This window comes from Mixophyes fleayi, chromosome 4 (assembly GCF_038048845.1).
Source record: "Mixophyes fleayi isolate aMixFle1 chromosome 4, aMixFle1.hap1, whole genome shotgun sequence".
In the NCBI taxonomy this organism is placed as follows: Eukaryota; Metazoa; Chordata; class Amphibia; order Anura; family Limnodynastidae; genus Mixophyes; species Mixophyes fleayi.
In genome coordinates this window covers 302,293,720-302,313,895 of record NC_134405.1, presented here as the reverse complement: position 1 = coordinate 302,313,895, position 20,176 = coordinate 302,293,720, and the positions used below count along the sequence as shown (strand labels likewise).

General features: G+C 33.9%; 2 protein-coding genes across 2 annotated transcripts in view; both read right to left on the bottom strand.

The window, feature by feature from the left end:
- Positions 1–18,032, bottom strand: part of LOC142152872 (protocadherin alpha-C2-like) — a 202,423-nt gene extending 184,391 nt beyond the window's left edge. The window contains exon 1 of the mRNA XM_075209911.1: positions 15,610–18,032. Coding sequence (XP_075066012.1) covers positions 15,610–17,970 — 2,361 coding nt within the window. The 5' untranslated portion in view covers positions 17,971–18,032. The remainder of the gene's footprint in view (positions 1–15,609) is intronic.
- Positions 7,679–9,771, bottom strand: LOC142149580 (protocadherin alpha-6-like). The gene is made up of 2 exons (XM_075204904.1): positions 7,798–9,771; positions 7,679–7,699 (listed from the first exon to the last, which is right to left on the bottom strand). The coding sequence occupies exons 1-2, from the start codon at positions 9,769–9,771 to the stop codon at positions 7,679–7,681; spliced, it is 1,995 nt and encodes a 664-aa protein (XP_075061005.1).
- Positions 18,033–20,176: the final 2,144 nt, after the last annotated feature.

Genomic DNA, 20,176 nt, shown 5'->3' with positions numbered 1-20,176 from the left:
AAAGTAGGTTTAGACACAAATCTTAATATATGGGCAGAAGGATGGCGTAGTGGTTAGCACTTCTGTCTTACAGCACTGGGGTCATAAGTTCAATTCCCGAACATGGCCTTATATGTGAGGAGTTTGTATGTTCTCCCCGTGTTTGCATGGGTTTCCTCCGGGTGCTCTGGTTTTCTCCCACACTCCAAAAACATACTAGTAGGTTAATTGGCTGCTAACAAATTGACCCTAGTCTGTGTCTGTGTGTGTGTATGTGTGTTAGGGAATTTAGACTGTAAGCTCCAATGGGGCAGGGACTGAGTGAGTTCTCTGTACAGCGCTGCAGAATTAGTGGAGCTATATAAATAAATGGTGATGATGATGATATATGTACAACTTTACATGTAGCATACAGATCCATCCAGAGCACAAATGTTACAGTCATCATCATCGACATGTAAACTTGTACCAGACCTAATGGACATACAATAATACAACTTCTAAAAGTTGCATCTTAAAGGTAACTTGCATGTGCAACAAAGGATTAAATCAGAAATGAACAGTTTTTGCATGATGTTTAGTTTGCAAATCTGGGGTTTGCTTCAAGCTACATTTGATTATTTCTAAACTGCATTCAGTTTGTTGTAAATCTCATGTGGTTTGCAACTTTTAAAACCACCACAAATCAGATGACTTTTTTTGTTTGAACCACGTCTATTTGATTGCAGTAACTTTGATACACCCTCCAACAAAGTTAAGTTATCTATAGAAGAGATGTACGTTGCCTTTACAATTTCCCATTATCCATAATAATCACAAACACATATAAATAATAATTACTGCAGTAATCTGTAGTATGGCACATTTAGTTATAAAAAGTAAATAACTTTACCAATTGTACCCAATATTTTAAGTCTTAAAAATATCTATACCAATAAAACATGCACATCTGTCATAATCTTGGCATTCCCTTGGATGGATTAGCAAATAATTTAGAATATTAGACAATGAAAGAGATAGAACTTAGTGGCATACAAAATAAGTGAGACAAACACTCAATTTCCTCTTTCAATCAATAATCAGAGTAATGTCAATTTAGATGCACTGTGTAAGTTTTCAGCAAAAGAAAAAAGTTAGCATTACTAGCATATTAATAGTACTCTTTTAAAGTAACAAACTGATACCACCCTTAACAGCAAGTAAGTCCCTTTAGGAAATAGCATAACAGAAAGTCTGTGTTTATAAGGCTAAATTAAATTATTATTTTTTTTAAAGTTTTGGATATATTTATACGGAACAAAATCTGTCCAGTATGATATATGTAGGATAGTGGAGCTTCTCTATCTTGCAGGAGTGCAAAACCTGAGTTTATGAGATTATCTGGCAGGTCTAAAGAAAAGGCTGTAAATTGGAAGATTCATACACATGGCATGGTCAGAAAGCTAATTAATATTCCTGGCTTTGCAATTATTTCACATCTTTACAATTTTTTTCACAACTTTAACCAGATTCCTAAAGATGTGGAATTTATCTGCAGTTTATGTAATAGAGACTGGAGATATTACACAATCACACATTATCTATTCACAGATCTGCTATTGAATGTCCAGACTAACCCGTGTGTTTTATTGTCATTTAATGGTTGCTATTAAAAAAAATATTTAGACTTGTAGAACAAAATTATTGACTAGATAAAAAATAAAGATAAAGATAAAACATAAGGATAATTGCAGCTAAAGCTTTGATTCTGGCTAAATGCTTAAAATACAGTGGAGTAATCAAATTGACGTAATACTTATTAATAACCTTATTCTTACTATGAGAGCACTGCATTCTCAATAATATGGTGATCTGGGATGGAATTCCAAAACCTCTATGTACACCTTGATTTGACCTTCTTTCTCTAGATGTCCCCATAACATTATGATTTCCCTTAATATTACATCTATAGGCTCAAATCTTGCTCATTCATTCCTTATCCTCCATACTTCTTGACTGTCTCTCTTCCCAATTATGTTGCTCTTTATTTAAAAACAGACATTTTTAGTCCATTTTGATACTAAATTTGTTTAAATTTTATGAAAAAAAAATACTTCTTCTAAAACAATCAATATGGATTCTAAGATATATTTTTTATTATAAACACATAAATAATTTATAACAAGAGAAAATGTTTTCTTGTTCTACTGACATTTACAACATTTTAAATAATAAGTTTTATTTTTCAAAAATATAGCTGCTATACGTATATATTATTTATCTTTATAATGTTTTAAAATCACTTAATACAGATTAAAATATTTAGGCATAATAGTGGCTACATTGACCACTGGTAATGATTAAAAATAAGTTGACCTACTGCAAATGATTTGCACACTAGTTTGTCACTAACTTGTAAACCAGCATCTTGATTAAACTTTGTGAGTTGAATCATTATTAGAAACATTTTCTGATTAGTTGGCTTAATTTTTACTCTAAGTTGTCCAATATGTCCAAAACCTTCAGTGAAACCCTTTTTATAGTGAAAAGCTGTTTGTGCTGCTTAATCTCACAAAAGTTGTCCAAAATCTGAAACATCTTTTTGTGGTCTCTACACTTCTCCTTCTGTAAATCTGTCTAGTCAATCAGTATCATCAGATGAAGGTGAGACAGTATATGGGTGCATGCAACACTCTGACATTGCATCTTATTTTGTGGTAAGGAAGGAATAATTCTGTAGCATCTTTTTAAGCAACAAATGCCACTTTAAAATCTTCATGTGCAAAACATGCACAAATGCCAATAACAAAAAAATGAATTTCATAATTACCTAAGTTAATAGTCTACATTATATTCACAAAGAATGGGGCAATTCTATATTGCTGCCTGTATGCCCCAATAATACTGACATTTTTGTGCTGTTTACTTTTTTCAACATCATAGACAGTATTTCTTGCCTATACAAATTTGAATGTTTTTAATCTCCTTAAATGCTAAATGTTTAGAATCTGGATCATGTGACATTATTAACATTTTCTACTCATTTTATTTGGTGGACCAAAAGAGCATATTTAAAAATAGTGCAGCTGATGACTACTGAAGATGTAAGTAGTTCTTGAGCATACATCATATGCCTTCACCTACAGATGCCTGTCAGGTCAAGAAGATCCTGTACAGTTCCTTTTCTAATATAATTATAAGACAATCCTCAAAAAGTAATGCTAGCTTAAAGGCTATAAGAGGCTGAAGAAGCACAGCTGGAAAACATCTATGGAATTTGCTGCAAGTATTCAACAATTAACAATGACTAATTGTAGTATTGTTCTATCTATATACAACAGGAAGGAACAATTGCCTTCATATATTACATCACACTGAAATCTTGAGGTCTAACTTTCACTCTGATTGCATAGAATGTCTAAACATATTACTGTATTTGCCATTGAATCTTAGGGTACATTTTACTAAATGTAGTGCACATTACTGTATGTAACATAAATAGACTTTCTGGAAAATATACATGCATTATTTGTAGTAGCTTATCCTTATTATGCAAATAAGATAAATTATGTACAATATATTGGTCCTAAATAAATAAAGCTAAATGTAAACAGTCAACCAAAAAAAAACAACTTTATCTCTGGCGCTAATCTAATACATGTGAAAACCAAAGAAGATTTTAAAATTAAATAACAATCACCCTTGGGTACAGAATGCAGCAACTCAAAAAGGAGGCAGTATTAAACCTCCATACAAATATAGCAAAGAAAACACAGAGTTGCGCAGGAAGACCCAATTAAACATTTATTATGATAACCATATAAGTATGTACAAAAGATACTTCTAAATAAAATAATAAATAAAAACCCACATATCATATTCAATATATCAGGAAAACAGCAGCTAATAAAACTAATTATCCTAAAATAAATAAACCTAGGTGAATCATTGATTGCAAAATTAACCACATGAGCTCATTTAGATTATATAATAAAGGATGTATGATTACACCTTTAAACAATAAAAAGATATATCCAACTTGTGAAATACATAAATTAGCGTTTTCTGATTAATTGCAGTTCCAAATAAAAAAGGTCAGTTATGATTTAAAAGAACTTGCATATGAATAGAAAAAATGTCCTATAGAAACATATATATCCAAATTGACCCGAGTATAGATCAAACCATGGTTTTAGACTGGAGTGTACACAAATGTCCCGTTAGATAGAGAGTTAGACTGTACTCCTTACCGCCTTCGCGGGTTACATATACCGAGAGTAACAGATGATATGCTAAGCAAATAGCTGAGATGGCAAACAAGATGAAAAACCAAATGGACTTCTAACTGCTTCAGCGGCTATTGCAGAGATGAAATCCACGTACCTTCAGGAATAGACTGTGTCTGTTAGTAAAGCCAGCAGATCTCCACACGGCAAATATCTTGTTAAACAGGAATAAAATGAATTGCTCCTTACCGTGTGAGCGGCTGCCACAGTAATACAATAAAAGTCTCTTGGGTGCGCACCACAAAGTCCGGATAGGAAACCGATGAATCAACCATAAGTTTCACTTGTTTGAATGTATCCAGTCTAACAGTGAGACTCAATTCAGTCTGAGCAGCACTTGCAAAGCGACGCGTTTCATATGATCTACAGACTTTTTTAAGCAAACTGTAAGCAAGCTAAATGTAAACAGTGCAATAAATTCTTAAAAATTCTTAAAATATAAATTAGTCTTAATTTTAAAAGCATGCAGGTGGAGGGCTCTCCCTCTCTTTCTCTCTCTCTCTCTCTCTCTCTCTCTATATATATATATATATATATATATATATATATATACATATATATCTAATATATATAAGCCTAGTGTCGTGTGTTAGTCTGTGTGTGTGTGGGGAAAAAAAACCAAGCTGCAGCGCCACCTGCTGGGTGGAGTTATACACTGACCTACTAAATTCTTAGTGTGTGTGGAAAAAAAACTCAGAAAGGGCTGAAATTTGGTATACTAAGATGTTTTTAATTTGTTAATTTAATTTGTTAATTGTTAAAAGTGTTTATAAAGATTTTAAAAAAATATATATATATTTCTTGAAGGAGAAGTGACAGTTGGGAGTGGTTGGTGGTTGCCGGGGGTGACAGTTGGGAGTGGTTGGTGGTTGCCGGGGGTGACAGTTGGGAGTGGTTGGTGGTTGCCGGGGGTGACAGAGCGAGAGGAGTGTGATACTCAGGACCGCTGAGAGAGATCCCTGTGTCTGAATAGACATCTGGATAGATGTGGCGATAAAGATGAAGGATGTGGCGATGAAGATGAAGGATGAGGTGATGGAGAAAAATGATGAGGTCGTGACATGTGGACAAAACCACGTTAAAAAAGGGCGCTTGCGTCGGGAGGTAACGCTCTTCCCATGAGGAGGCCTGGGCTAGGCCCAAATGCATGACAAGAACCTTTTTAACACCTTAAGTAGCTTGATTTGACTAGAATGCATGAGTATCATGCACGGGTTAACTTGTATATATATATATATATATATATATATATATTTATACTTTTATTTACTTCTACTTATTAGATGTCCAGGTTATGTTGACTGTGAAGTTTTTATGTCCCTGCAGACTGTAGGAGCATTGTCCTTAATTCCTTCAATAAAAACATTCAACGAGAAGTTTCAGTTGTGTTTACGTGACACTGGAAGTATGTAATTTGTCTGTGGTCAAAATGACACTAATGCCAATGCCTTTCCATTCTTGAATTAATGTAAATATATGAAGATATCAGGAAGTTGATGTTGTGTAGACATGAGAAGCCGGTGGGTTATTTTTCATAATAAGGATTGTCTCAAACCCTGCAGAAATGCATCAAAACAACTGCAAAAAGTGAGGAGCATTTTTATTCACATAACATAAAGTTTCTGAGATAGATAGGGAATATCTTCTCACAGTATTGATATCCTCACAGTCATGTTTCATTTCTAAACCCAATGGTTCATTCACAGTCAATAAAAAATCTTTCATAAATCCTGGATTTATTTTGAAGGTTATATGTTCACAATTGGGGCATTGGACCATTGGATCCAGATGATTTCAAATGTTGTCTAACATCCTCTGCAATAGGAACTAATAGTGATGTCACTGTCATCTCAGAAAGATTATTGTCAGCCACATCAGTCAGCAGAACTTTACAACGTGCAACCATCTAGAGATCTCCATTATCAATAACAGCAACCTGGATTTCATACATATTTGTGGTTTCCAAGTCTTTTTCATCTTTCACACTAAATCCCCAATATATTGGTCTAAATTAAAACATTTGCTTGTGTCCCCTCATATCATCTTGCTAAACTAATATAATAGATCCACATTCCCCCCTTCATTTAAATCATTAGCATTTAAATTGATAAATTGCTAAGTATTTTTAGTACTTAGTAAAGTCAAATATTTTTTGAAATATAATGCAAAATAATAATTTGTACTGAGTTCAAAATTTGTAAGGTCATGGTCAACAGTTTCCTTTAATGGGAAAGAAATTTGGCAGGTCTCATTTCTTATATCAATAGATTTTTTTTCCTTAATAGGACAATTCTGGACTTTTATGTCATCTATTCCTACACCTACACAATACATCTGCACAGGCCTATCTACAGATCCTGCAGAGGAATAATACAGAATTGCATATTTGGACATAGCATTTTGCTGTCTTTTGTTGCTTTAACAAATTAAATCCCATTCTGCCGTTTAACCCAGAAATATTCTTTCATATCTCTAGATACAACACATAACCTTCTAAAAGTTATTGCATAGCTCTCCAATCCCTAGCCCAAAGTTAGGCATAACCAAACCATCTGTCATTCAGTTAGAAGATCCTTTCAATACTTGGTTATTTACTTATCTAGTAACATTGCCAATTATGTCATTCAAATTTTTCTATAATTGTTTGATTTACTGAGGTCATTTCCTCCTCCCAGACTAATTTCCAGTCCCAAACTTTAAGAAGTGATCACATAGTTTCTTTAATTAGTATTCAATAACATTTGGTAAAAGAAAGATGTGATAAAGAATAAAGATTTCTAAATAATAAAGATTGTAAAAAATATATAGCCTGTAAATGATGATGATTGATAATGTTTAATAAATAATTAAAAATAAAAATTAAATACAACTGTAATAAAGTGTTAAGGTAATAATGATTGATGAACAGTCATAAAAATTATAAGTTTGTTAACTTATGAAGGAGAAAATAAATCTGAAACATTACATAAAGTATTATTTCAAGAGTAAAAAGAAGCAAAATCACTTTAACATTAAAATTAAAAAGAATACAATCTCATACAATATGAAGCTGTTTTCATCGCAACACTTTTGTTTTATCGTATAGTTTTATTTTATTTGTTTTATGGTAATTATTTATTATTGCAAAATGTGATAGTTATAAATAATTAATAAAAATGTACATTAAAAATAAAATATATGTTAATTAATGATAATTAAGAATACAGAATTTAATTTCAAATTATCTTACCTTATATGAAGTATTTAGCATGGCCCCTTGTTGGATTGCTTGCTCTTCATTTCCGTAAGATTGAGAACTATTTGGAGTGAAGACAATTAAGTCATTTTTGGTTTGCAGTGAATTTGAATACATTCGATATTGAGTTTGCTGGGAATACAACCAGCTTCCTCCAGTGTTGGAACATATCTTGTAATTTTCCTTCAGTTCATTGAGCTCATCTCGATATTTTTGCCATCTTAAAACAGTGAAGGCAATTAAAGTAATAAGAAATATACTTGAGATTATGCAGATGGCAACCACCAAGTAAACATTTGTGTCTGAAAATTCATCAACCTTTTCTTTAGACTCGTGATTATTAAACTTAATTTCTTCTCCTGACTCCACTAAGGAGATGATGATTTGTGTCACCGAAGTCATGAATGGTTCTCCATGGTCTCGAGCCACCACTTGCAATCTGTATTCATCATTATCTGAATCTGTAAATGGACGTTTTAAACTGATTTCTCCAGTTTGCTGAGAAATGACAAATGGTGTTTTTCCTGATGAATCTTTAAAATTATAAATCATCCAAGCATTGTATCCAGAATCTAGATCTACTGCTCTCATTTTGGTTACCAGGTATCCTGGCTGTGCCGACTTTGGAGTTTTAATTGTGACTGCAGAATAAAGTGGGGCAAATGTAGGTGCATTGTCATTAATGTCTTCAATAAAAATATTTAATGTCAGATTAGAGCTGAGTGGGGGTAGACCAGCATCAGTGGCTTTTATAAGGCATCTGAAATAATTAATTTGTTCATGGTCAAAGGATACTAAAGCAAACACCTTGCCATTCTCTGGATTGATGGAGATGTAAGAAGATATAGGGATCCCTTCAATTGTGCTATCACTGACTGAATATGTTATAAATGAATTCTGGTCAATATCTGGGTCAGAGGCTGATGCTGTGTAGATATGAGAACCTGGTGGGTTGTTTTCCTTTATAAAGATTGTGTCAAGTGGGTGTTGGAAATGGGGGACATTGTCATTCACATCACTTACAACTATGTGAAGAGTTTTTGAAACTGAAAGGGAGGGAAAACCATTATCTCTTGCCGTTATGACAACTTCATATTCATCTTGCATTTCTCGATCCAATGTTCCATCCACGGTCAAGGCGAAATCCCCCATGAAGGCTGGATTTATTTTGAAGGGTGTATGCTCAGAAAGGTGGCAATTTACTTTTCCATTTAATCCTGAATCCTTGTCAAATACAGTGATTATTGCAACTGTTGTTCCTTTTGGTGAGTCCTCTGGAACAGGAACTGATAATGACGTCACTGTCATCTCTGGAGGATTGTCATTAACATCTACAACAGTCACTAGAACTTTGCAATGTCCAACCATTGCATTTTCTCCATTATCAACAGCATCAACCTGAATTTCATACACATTAAAATTTTCAAAGTCCACTTCACCTTCCACTGTAATTTCACCTGTATGTTTATCTAGACTGAAGACTCTGCTCACTTCCTCCATCACCATGTTGTTAAATTCATATAATATTTCCCCATTTCTTCCCTGATCCAAATCTGTAGCATTCAACTTGAACACTAAAGTTCCTTTAGCAGCATTTTCAGTTACACTACACTGGTAGAATGGCTGATCAAATGAAGGAGCATTATCATTAACATCTTCCACATTAATTACTACTTGTGTTGTGCCACTTAATCTTGGTTTACCTCCATCATAAGCTGTAAGTGTGAGATTGTGAACAGACTGTTTTTCTCTGTCTAGGGATTTTTTAAGCACAAGTTCTAAAGATCTGATTTGATTTAAATATTTCTGAAAATCTAATGAAAAATAATCACTTGCACTGAGCTCATAGTTTGTGATAGAATTTATTCCAAGATCTGGATCAACTGCTCCCTTTAGTGGAAAATGAGATCCTGCAGGTCTGAGCTCTGATATCATGAGACTGAACACTTTGTAGGAAAAAACTGGACTATTGTCATTTATATCTTCTATCTCTACATCTACACGATACATCTGCACAGGCTGATCTACAATAACCTGCAGAGGAATAATACAGAAGGGTGTATTTGGACACAGCAGTTCTCTGTCTATTGTCTCTTTAACAAACAAGATTCCATTCTGCAGATTAACCTGGAAATATTCCTTCTCATCTCTAGAGACAATACGTAACATTCTGGAATTGATCTCACCTATCTCCAGTCCAAGGTCCTGAGCAATTCTTCCAACAAAGGTGCCGTGTTTGGATTCCTCTGGGATCATATAATGCAGCTGACACAGGACCACATCCCAGGACATTTGCAGCAATAAGAAATGGACCAACCTTCCTCTTGCTTGGTAATCCTGCTTTAGATTGATCATTTCCTAAATTCACTGAAGTTGAATTTGATATTTTTTCCAGTAAATAAGGCATCCACATTGAATAAATATCCAGGAGACAGAAAGGGAAATCTATAATGGCCGATATCCCTACAACAAGATGTTGAGCTGGTAACAATGCAGAAATAGATTTGTTCCCCAGCCTGCTGTTATAAGTTGGTGTGGAGTGACATCTAGTGCTTGATTGCAATACTACATCTAATATTAACAACTAATGCGTACGTACATATATTTAAAGTTACCTTAGTATTTTCTTCTATTAAAATGTTATTTTGTAAATTGACAAGCAGAGATTTAAAATAATAATGTATTATATGTTTCATTGTGTGTATGTTACATATTACCATGTTCTCATTTTAGTGATATACAGGAACACGAAACATATTGTGAAACGGTTTTAATTAATTATAATGAATTTACATTGTTTGCTCTAAAATAATGTCTGTAATAAAATCTTGCATAAAGCAGGATTCAAATTTGTTCAAAAAATAAGATATGTTGCAACATATTGCAATAACACTTGCAAAATTTCAAGTATGAATATGCAGAGACAATTATAAATTCATGTCAGTCATTACACTTCCCTGATGCAACAAACATGGACATTTGTTTCCTTATCTGTAACTTATTCATTTTTATAGATTTACCTATTGAAAAGCAATGTGGTGGAAAACCATGACCTAAGTGAGACATCTTGAACTAAATTTTAAAATGCACTTTTGTTTTTGCTTTTAATAATCATCTAAAGAGAAATGATATTCAGATTATTTATGTACTTTAATTGTAGCACACATTTTTGCAGAATAAATCTGATAAGATAATAATCAGTGTTAACAGTATTTGTCCAGGTAACAAGCTTTAAACTTATAATCAAAGGTTGAGTAAAATAAATTGTCACTTCTGAATTGTAATTTAAAGGTTACCTAGGCAAAATAGCCAGGATGTTGGAAAGTTTTATTTTTCATTGCAGAACAAAACTATTTAATATGTAGAGCCTGAAAATGTTGCTAGATTATTTGTAGAGCACTTGGCAGCCTTATCCACAAACACGAACAGAGTTTTCAAAGAGAAAACTTAATTGGATGATTATAAATGTTCCCATGCATGCTACACTGCCAAAACTTATAATTTCTTAAATATATCTCTAGGTCTTGCATACTGTTTTATGTATACACTGAAAGCTCTTTTTCTCTCTTTATTACACCAGGTTAGTTATTTTTAACTTTCAAGTTATGTTACGTTAGTTGCTCTTCTAGCATTCATGTTGGGTTTATAAAGGTACTGTAAATTTTGACATGTCTTCAGGGAAACCTAGCATCTAAAAGTTGCTATGAGCTGTGATATTTATTTATATAGCACCACCAATTACTCAGAGATCTAAAGAGTACATTTGTGATTGACATTTGACCTTGTCCCATTGGAGCTGACAGTCTAATTTCCATATCATACACATACAGACACAGATACTAGGGTTAATATTGTCAGCAGTCAATATTAGTTTGTTATTGGAGCACCCGCAGGAAACCGATGCAAACACGGAGACAACATACAAACTCCACGCAGATAAGGATATGCCCTGTTCAGATACCTTACCCTGTTTTGGATAAAGGAAAAAACTCTAACCTGTTTTAGAGTGCCTTATAGCTAGTTTGTTGAGTTGTAGTCTCTGTTATTACATATCTGCTTTATTTTTTTCTGCTTTAATGTATCCAAACTACAGCAGTTACTACTAAGACACATTATGTTCAACTGTTATTACAGAATTATGGGATTGTAAGTGTTGCTAAAAAAATTATTATATTTAGTGTGTTTTAAGAAAATTTAAATGTATCTCCAATGGGACCTAAAAAACACCTGTATATTGGTAACTCAATGTAATGTTATGCATCCTCAAGGGGTGAAAATATATCATCTATGGAGCAGACCCATAATTTGCCTGAAAGTGACTCATGTCAAGCACCTGTTGTTGCCTTCAAGTTAGGTTCTGATTTGTATACTTTGCTCATCAAACACAAAATAATTGTTCTCAAAGGCAAACATGAGTAGGACTGTGATGTTCATTGTTGTGGAAAAAGGAGTCAGTAGCGTATTTACATTGACTACATGTTAATACCATGTAGTCATCATCGAGTTACTTTACAGAGAGGATGACCACATAATAGTTGTTGCATATACATTTATCTTCTAGATGTTGAGGAGCTTATTTTGTAGCATGGATGAAACATATAGAAAGTTTAACCACAATCTATGTCTTATTCAAAATGACATAACAGGGGAATGTATGAAGATCAAAATCAATATTTTGGAAGGGCCAAGGCAATGTCATCACCAAACCCGCAAGATCGCTTAATACTAGAAAACCCTCTATTGTTAAAAAATAGAGATCTCCTCCAAGGTATTATTTCCCAAAAAAGTTTTATAACAGTGTTGTAAAAGACTGCCAATTTTAAAAGCCATTTAATGTTATAAATTTCCGATAAAATCACATTACATATACATGCATGGAGAATGTTAGATGGTGTTACCTATTAAATAAATGTAATATGCATAAATGTCAGTGTTTTCCTGTTCTCTTAGATTCTCTTTATTATATATCTCTGGCATGAAGCTCTAACAATATAGTAATACAAATTTGCAAACCAAAAAAATCAAACCAGTGTTGATATTTCTTAAATTTCTCTCCATTGAGATGTAAAATTTATTAAAAAATGTAATTTCCTGCTTGACTTTGTTATTCTATTTTGGAGAAAGAAAAGACTGATGACCTTTTTAAGAGTACTTAAATTTTTTGTTTTCTCCCTACTTTTTCGATACCATTTGTAAAATTAAAAAAATTGGTAAATCCTTACCCTATGTTCCAGTTGGATGCTACAAGATTATTCCATGTTATTATTTTTGTTTTCCTATGTTTCTATCATGATTTCAGTATCCTGCTCCTTGTATACTTTTGTTTAACCATTCAAAATATGTATAACTATAAAAAAAATAAATAAACCTATGCCAGGTGGGTGGATACTCTTTTTAATAGTATGCTCAAATGTTTCCACTGGAATGCCAGAAATTAGAGGTGTTAGGTGGTAGCCAAAATAAAATGACCATATCCAATAAAACACCCACTTAAATCTGTTATCTATGAAAGTCAAAATAATTGTTCTCAAGTCAAGATAAATCTTGGCCAAAAGGGTGACATGAATAAAAAAAATAAAAGCAATAACTGAAGAAGAGCAAAATCAGTGCATTGATCCACACCCAAATCACAACTAAATGTGACAATATCTGCTAAACCCATAAAACTATATAACCAACTTGAAACAGCTTGCCATACACCAACATACACTAATGAACTTACATTGCTTGGCAATGTAGCATTGTAAGAGACTGATTTCCAATTACAGGAAATATTTGATTGCAGTCATGAAACATGGCTTCACAGACGTACATTTAGATAAGTTTATTTATGAAATATATTAAACAAGCACACATTTTTAAGCTTTATTGTTCACTCAGATTCCCTTTTTATTACCTGGGTACGCATAAGGCTCTGATCACAATAAATGGTGAAAATATGCATGATTTCAGAATATCCAAAATGAACGGAATACTTTTGTAATGAGCTGTATGTATTACCAGATGGTTCTTTTTGAAATCCATTAAAGTCTGACCCTACAAACATTGAAACAATTTGCCTTAATTAATTTACAAATAGATCATGGACAGTTATACTTATTTTAACTGCATCTTGTTTAACCCCAGTCAGTTTTTTTCTATAATTACACTTTCAGAAACGTGTGATCATCCTGAAACACCTAGGTTGTGAGCAGTGTGGGAAGATCAGGAGATGTTCGTTTTAATTTTCTAAAATGTGCTTGTAAAATGACAAAATCTAATAATTATGGGCTACAGCAACATTTTCTCAGGCACACAGTCTGGATCCAGTACATGTCACCCTTCCCCCTATAGTTTTACCCTACCAAACATTACTCTGTCCCTCCCTATTATTTGCTTCAAAAGTGAGAATTGTGAGAAGTGGATTTAATAGTCTCGCAGGAAAGAATTAAAGAATTAAAAGGGTTATGTTACCTTTTAAAGATATTCAAATCAGTTTTTGATTCATTAGGTTTAGTTCAAGGAAATGCATATGCTAGGCATCCTTTATAATCTCTTTGTACACACTGTGCTGTAATGTATGGCTTTGTTTCTGTTTCTCTTTTAATATTCTTGGTACCTTTCAAGATCTTCAAATCAGGCCACACCAACAATTATATCATGCTCCTTGTCCTACCACTAAGCCATGTCTCAAGCTATAGCATTGTAAGAGTGTTATCACGTGATTAACATAGACTGGAGTAATTTAGGCAGATTTAAGGGACAATGACAATAACAATGATGCATTGTTATAGACCTTAGTAAAGTCTCGAAACAGTAATATTATTATAATATACTTTATATTTAATTACTTGCCAACCATTACACATACTGTAGGTCTACAGCCTATTTAGCTGGTCTATAAAGACAGATGAAACCATTTCTATAGTCTATAGTTGGGCAGTCAACAATTATCCCTTCTACGTGCCTAACACAGTATATCTGCCAGGAAATATTTAATTCCGTTTCCGGCAATTAGATCACTGCACATAGCTTTCTAACATAGTACGTTGTATTCAAGACTACAGGACACTTTCCACAACACATGGAGACTATATTGGTGTCATCGCTGGGGTCTCACTGTAGCAAGGAGAGCCTCAATATGCATTAGACCCAAAGAGCCATCCACACATTGACTCTAGTATAAGAGCATCTGTTCTATGCTGCAGTAATTAAAAGTAGCTAAAATAGTAAACATAGGGGTCGAGTCAATTAAGCTCAAGGTTAATGCATGGGATTAGTGTTGATATACTGCCAATTATGGTACAGAAAAATTTGCTTACTCTACTTGCATCTCTATGAAGGGTGAGCACAAATAAGCAAAGTTTTTAACAGCAATAATCCACTTATGGGACATCACCAGTAATTGAACCACTCCCATACTGTTCCGTCCTCTTGGGTGGGGGGGGGGGGGTGTGTGGAAAATTGTAATTGACATAAAGAAGTTTTAAACTGTTAAACTCAATCATAATTAAATATAAAGCTTACTTTGGTCCAAAACAAGCATGTCAAACATTTAATAAATGTCTACAAATTGTAGAAGTAACAGAATAATTTTAATTATATATTTAAATTATTTATTTATGTGGCTTAAACTAGTTCAATAAAATTACCTAAGGAAATAATCATATTGTTTTCTTATTTAATACTAATAAATTTAAAATATATTTATACTAATATGCTACCAACAGGAAGCTATATATTCCCCACCCAAAAAAATATAGGAGAAATAAAGTTATTCCAAGTGAATACAACAGAGTACAAAGATTGTCTTTAATACTACTATGTAAAAAGCTGGCAATAAAAGAGTATCACTCTGTACAAGTCCTACAGAAGTTTGAAAATGTCAATTGTTTTGAATGCCAGGAAGAAATTGTTTGGTTGCTCTATAGTGGCTCCCAAATGATACAATTCTGGAAAAGAGTATAATAGATTATAGTAGGATTAAGAGTACAGTTGCTCCTCTCTCTTCTGAAATCACTTTTTTTTGCAGCACAGAAAGGACAGTTGATAAACTAAAAACATTATTATGACTTTCATTGTCTTTGTGTCACAAAAAATGAAATATATGCTTAGAATTAGTAACTAAATAAATATGATCAATTGCCTTACCTTGTATGAAGAATTTTGCAAGAATCCTTGTTGACTTGAATGTTCTTCATTGCCTGTGATCTGTGAGCTATTTGGAGTGAAGACGATTAAGTCATTCTTGTTTTGGAGTGAGTTGGAACATACTCTATACTGTGTTTGTTGTGAATACATCCAACTACCTCCAGTGTTGGAACAGATCTTGTAATTTTCCTTTAGTTCATTCACCTCATCTCTGTATTTTTGCCATTTCAAAACAGTGAAAGCAACTAGAGTGATAAGAAATATACTTGATATTATGCAGATAGCAACTACTAAATACACATTTGTGTCAGAAAATTCTTCAACATTCCCCCTGGAAGCATGATTCACAAACTTGATTTCCTCTCCCGATTCCACCAAAGAGATGACAATTTGGGTCAATGCAGTCATGATTGGATCTCCATGGTCCTGCGCCACCACCACTAGCCTATACTCGTCATTATCTGACTCTGTAAATGGACGTTTTAAACTGATTTCTCCAGTTTGCTGGGAAATGAAAAATGGTGTTTTTCCTGCCGAATCTTTAAAATTATAAGACATCCAAGCGTTGTATCCAGAATCTAGATCGACTGCTCTCATTTTAGTTACAAGGTATCCTGACTGTGCTGACTTTGGCGTTTTAATTGTCATTGCAGAGTAAAGTGGGGCAAATGTAGGGGCATTATCATTTATATCATGAATGAATATATTCAACGTAAGGTTAGAACTAAGTGGAGGTAGACCGGCATCTGTAGCTTTAATATAACACTGGAAAAATGTGACTTGCTCATGATCAAATGATACTAAAGCAAATACTTTGCCATTCTCTGGATTGATTGACATATAGGATGATATGGGAATCCCATCAATGGTGCTGTCACTGATTGAGTATGTGATGAAGGAATTCTGACCAACGTCTGGGTCAGAGGCTGATGCTGTGTAGACATGGGAACCCGGTGGGTTGTTTTCCTTGATGAAGATTGTATCAACAGGTTGCATAAATCGAGGGGCATTGTCATTTACATCACTTATATCAACCCTTATAGTTGTTGACACTGACAGAGATGGATAACCTTCATCTTTAGCAGTTATGACAACTTCATATTCTTCCTTCATTTCTCGATCTAATGGTCTACTCACAGTCAAAGAAAAATCCCCCATAAATGCCGGATTTATCTGGAAAGGTGTATGTTCAGATATTTGGCAAATTACTTTCCCATTTGACCCTGAATCCCTGTCATCTATACTGATAATTGCAACTGTTGTTCCTTTCGGTGAATCCTCTGGAACAGGAACTGAAAGTGATGTTACTAACATCTCAGGAGGATTGTCATTTACATCCATAACAGTCACTAGAACTTTACAGTGTCCAACCATCGGGTGATCTCCTTTATCAATGGCATCAACTTGAATTTCATACATTTTAGTCTTTTCAAAGTCAACATCACCTTTCACTCTAATTTCTCCAGTTTGTTTATTTAGACTAAAAACTCTGCTCACTTCCTCCATCACCATGTTGCTAAATTCATATAATATTTCCCCATTCTTTCCGTGATCCATATCTGTAGCATTTAACTTGAACACTAAAGTCCCTTTAGCAGCATTTTCAGTTACACTACACTGGTAAAATGGCTGATCAAACAAAGGGGCATTATCATTAAGATCTTCAACAGTTATAACAATTTGAGTTGTGCCACTTAATCTTGGTTTACCTCCATCATAAGCTGTAAGTGTGAGGTTGTGAACAGATTGCTTTTCTCTGTCTAGGGTTATTTTTAGCACAAGTTCTAAGGATCTGATTTGGTTCATGTATTTTTGAAAATCTAAAGCAAAATAGTCACTTGTGCTAAGTTCATAATTTGTAATAGAATTTGTTCCAAGATCTGGATCAACTGCTCCTTTTAGTGGAAACTGAGATCCTGCAGGTCTGATTTCTGAAATCACTAGATTGTACACTCTGGAAGAGAAAACTGGACTATTGTCATTTATATCTTCAATTTCTACATCTACACGATACATTTGTACAGGCTTATCTACAATAACCTGCAGAGGAATTATACAGAAGGGTGTATCTGGACACAGCCCCTCTCTGTCTATTGTCTCTTTAACAAACAAGATCCCATTCTGCAGATTAACCTGAAAATATTCCTTCTCATCTCTAGAGACAATACGTAACATTCTGGAATTGATCTCACCTATCTCCAGTCCAAGATCCTGAGCAATTCTTCCAACAAAGGTGCCGTGTTTGGATTCCTCTGGGATCATATAATGCAGCTGACACAGAACCACATCCCAGGACATTTGCAGCAATAAGAAATGGACCAAACTGCTCCTTAGTTGATAATCCTGACTTTGATAGGGCATTTCCTAAATTCACTGAAGATGAAGGTGCAAATTTATCCAGTAAATAAGGCACTCACACTGACTGATCCACAACACGGAAATAAAAAATCTATGATGGCCGATATTCCTGCAGCAAGGTTGTCTATAATGGAGAAATGTGTTCATTCTTCATCTTACTGCTATAAATTGGTGTGTAGTGTCATCTAGTGTCTGATTTCAATAATGCAACTTGCTCACGGAACATCTTTTTAATGTGCTTGTTTGGTTTCTTTTTTTAATGTTCAAGTAGTATCTTAAAATATTTACAAATGACAATATATAGTACTATCTTTTGTAGAATCATGTATAAAAACCTTGTTTTATTTTCATTGATAGTTTTATTTTGCTTGCGTTTATTAAATGTACACATGTTATTTTATAACATTTTATTAACAGTGGATAATAATTTATGTATTTTAGTAATAGTTAGAATAAAGATGAAATACTAAGCGATAAATTAGATCCTGTTGGTGAAATATGCTTATTTCAATATAGAACATTAAAACTAAACCTTCAGTTTTCATTTTACATTTTTGGATACTTTAACTGCACAAATAACCTGAATAAGTAACATTAGGAGATTGTTTTGGAAATAATATAAATGTTAATGAAATAATGCATTGTTTTGTTAGATAGTGTAAAGAAATAATTTACAGCATCCATTAATTGTAAAAAAATAAAATAAAAAATAAAAAGATCTGTGAGTATAATAATAGTTGTCATCATGATCAACAGATCACTATATAGACAAGAGTTGACTCTGGAATACTATCTGAAAGTTGATAAATTGATACATTCTCTGGATCAATCATCGCTCACACCATGATGTCCGCTACAAATTAGAATTTGGATTGTAAATTCTGTTTGTGAATATGCTACCACCACCTACTATGGCAAGGAATTACACAGCTTACACACCATTACACTGAAAAACCTTCTTAAGACCATGGTGAACCCATCTTTCTTTCATTCATAATCGTTCTTGATATGAAAAGTGTGTTATACAAATCTTTGTGTTGACCTCAAATATACAGAGATTTTAATTAGGTCACCTCTAAAGTGCCTTTAATCCCAAAGTAAATAAACCTAGTTTTTCTAACCTCTCATTATAATGTACCCATTCAATTACCTTTATTAATAAGGTTGCTCACCTATGATCCTTATACTCCATATTTAAGATGTGATCTAGCTCCTGACTTGGTAATACTACATTTGTATCACATGCATTTATCCCCCTTTTTCTTTTTCTCTTTTTTTAAATGTATTTATTTTGGTATGGACATGAAACAAAGTACAACCAACATTGAGAGTGTACATATATAGGCATGGTAGTTAAACAGTACTAGTAGTAACATGATATCCCAATGCATTGCTAGTACCAAGATAAAAGTAAAGATTGACCAAGGGCATTTATATTAAGAGGTATAAGGAAAGGGAAAAGAAGAAAAGGTGGACAGGAGGAAAGGAAAGAAAGAAAATGTATCCCTCTTTTACTATGTGATGTACTTAGCTTTCTGTCGAATGGAATTCCTAAGCTCTTTTCAATCTAGTTTTTCCAAAGTTGAACTCCATTACTATGGCCTAGTTTCAAAATTCAGATACAGTTATCTATTTTAAATGTCATCTGCCATATCATGTCCCAGTTTTCCATTTTACCTAAATCTGTATGTAGCAAGTTTCTATCCTGCTGTATGTTAGTAACCCATCATAGCTTAGTGTCATCAGCAAATATTAACACCTTTCATCTAAACATTCCCACTCTAGAATCCAGGACTTCTCCCGAGCTGCACCCTTACACTGGAATGACCTCCCTCGTTCCATCCATCTCTCTCCCAACCTGTGCTCCTTCAAACGGGCACTTAAAACCCACCTGTTCCTTAAAGCCTACCAACCAGCCACCTAACCCTCATCCACTCTTTTCGTTCTCCCTTTCTCCCCTGGCCCCTTTCTTCTCTCCCCCTGCTTCACTGGCTCCCTTTCGTGCCTGTTTTTGTTTCACCCTCCCTTAGGATGTAAGCTCTTATGAGCAGGGCCCCCTCCTCCCCTCCTGTCTCCATACCAGTTCTTCTGCTCTGTCTTTACTCCATATGTCTTCCTGGAGTTCTTGAAGCATTGGTACTTTGTGTTTATTGTTCTGTACTTTGTCACCCTGTTTTGTACTACTGTTTGTACTGTGTACGGCGCTGCG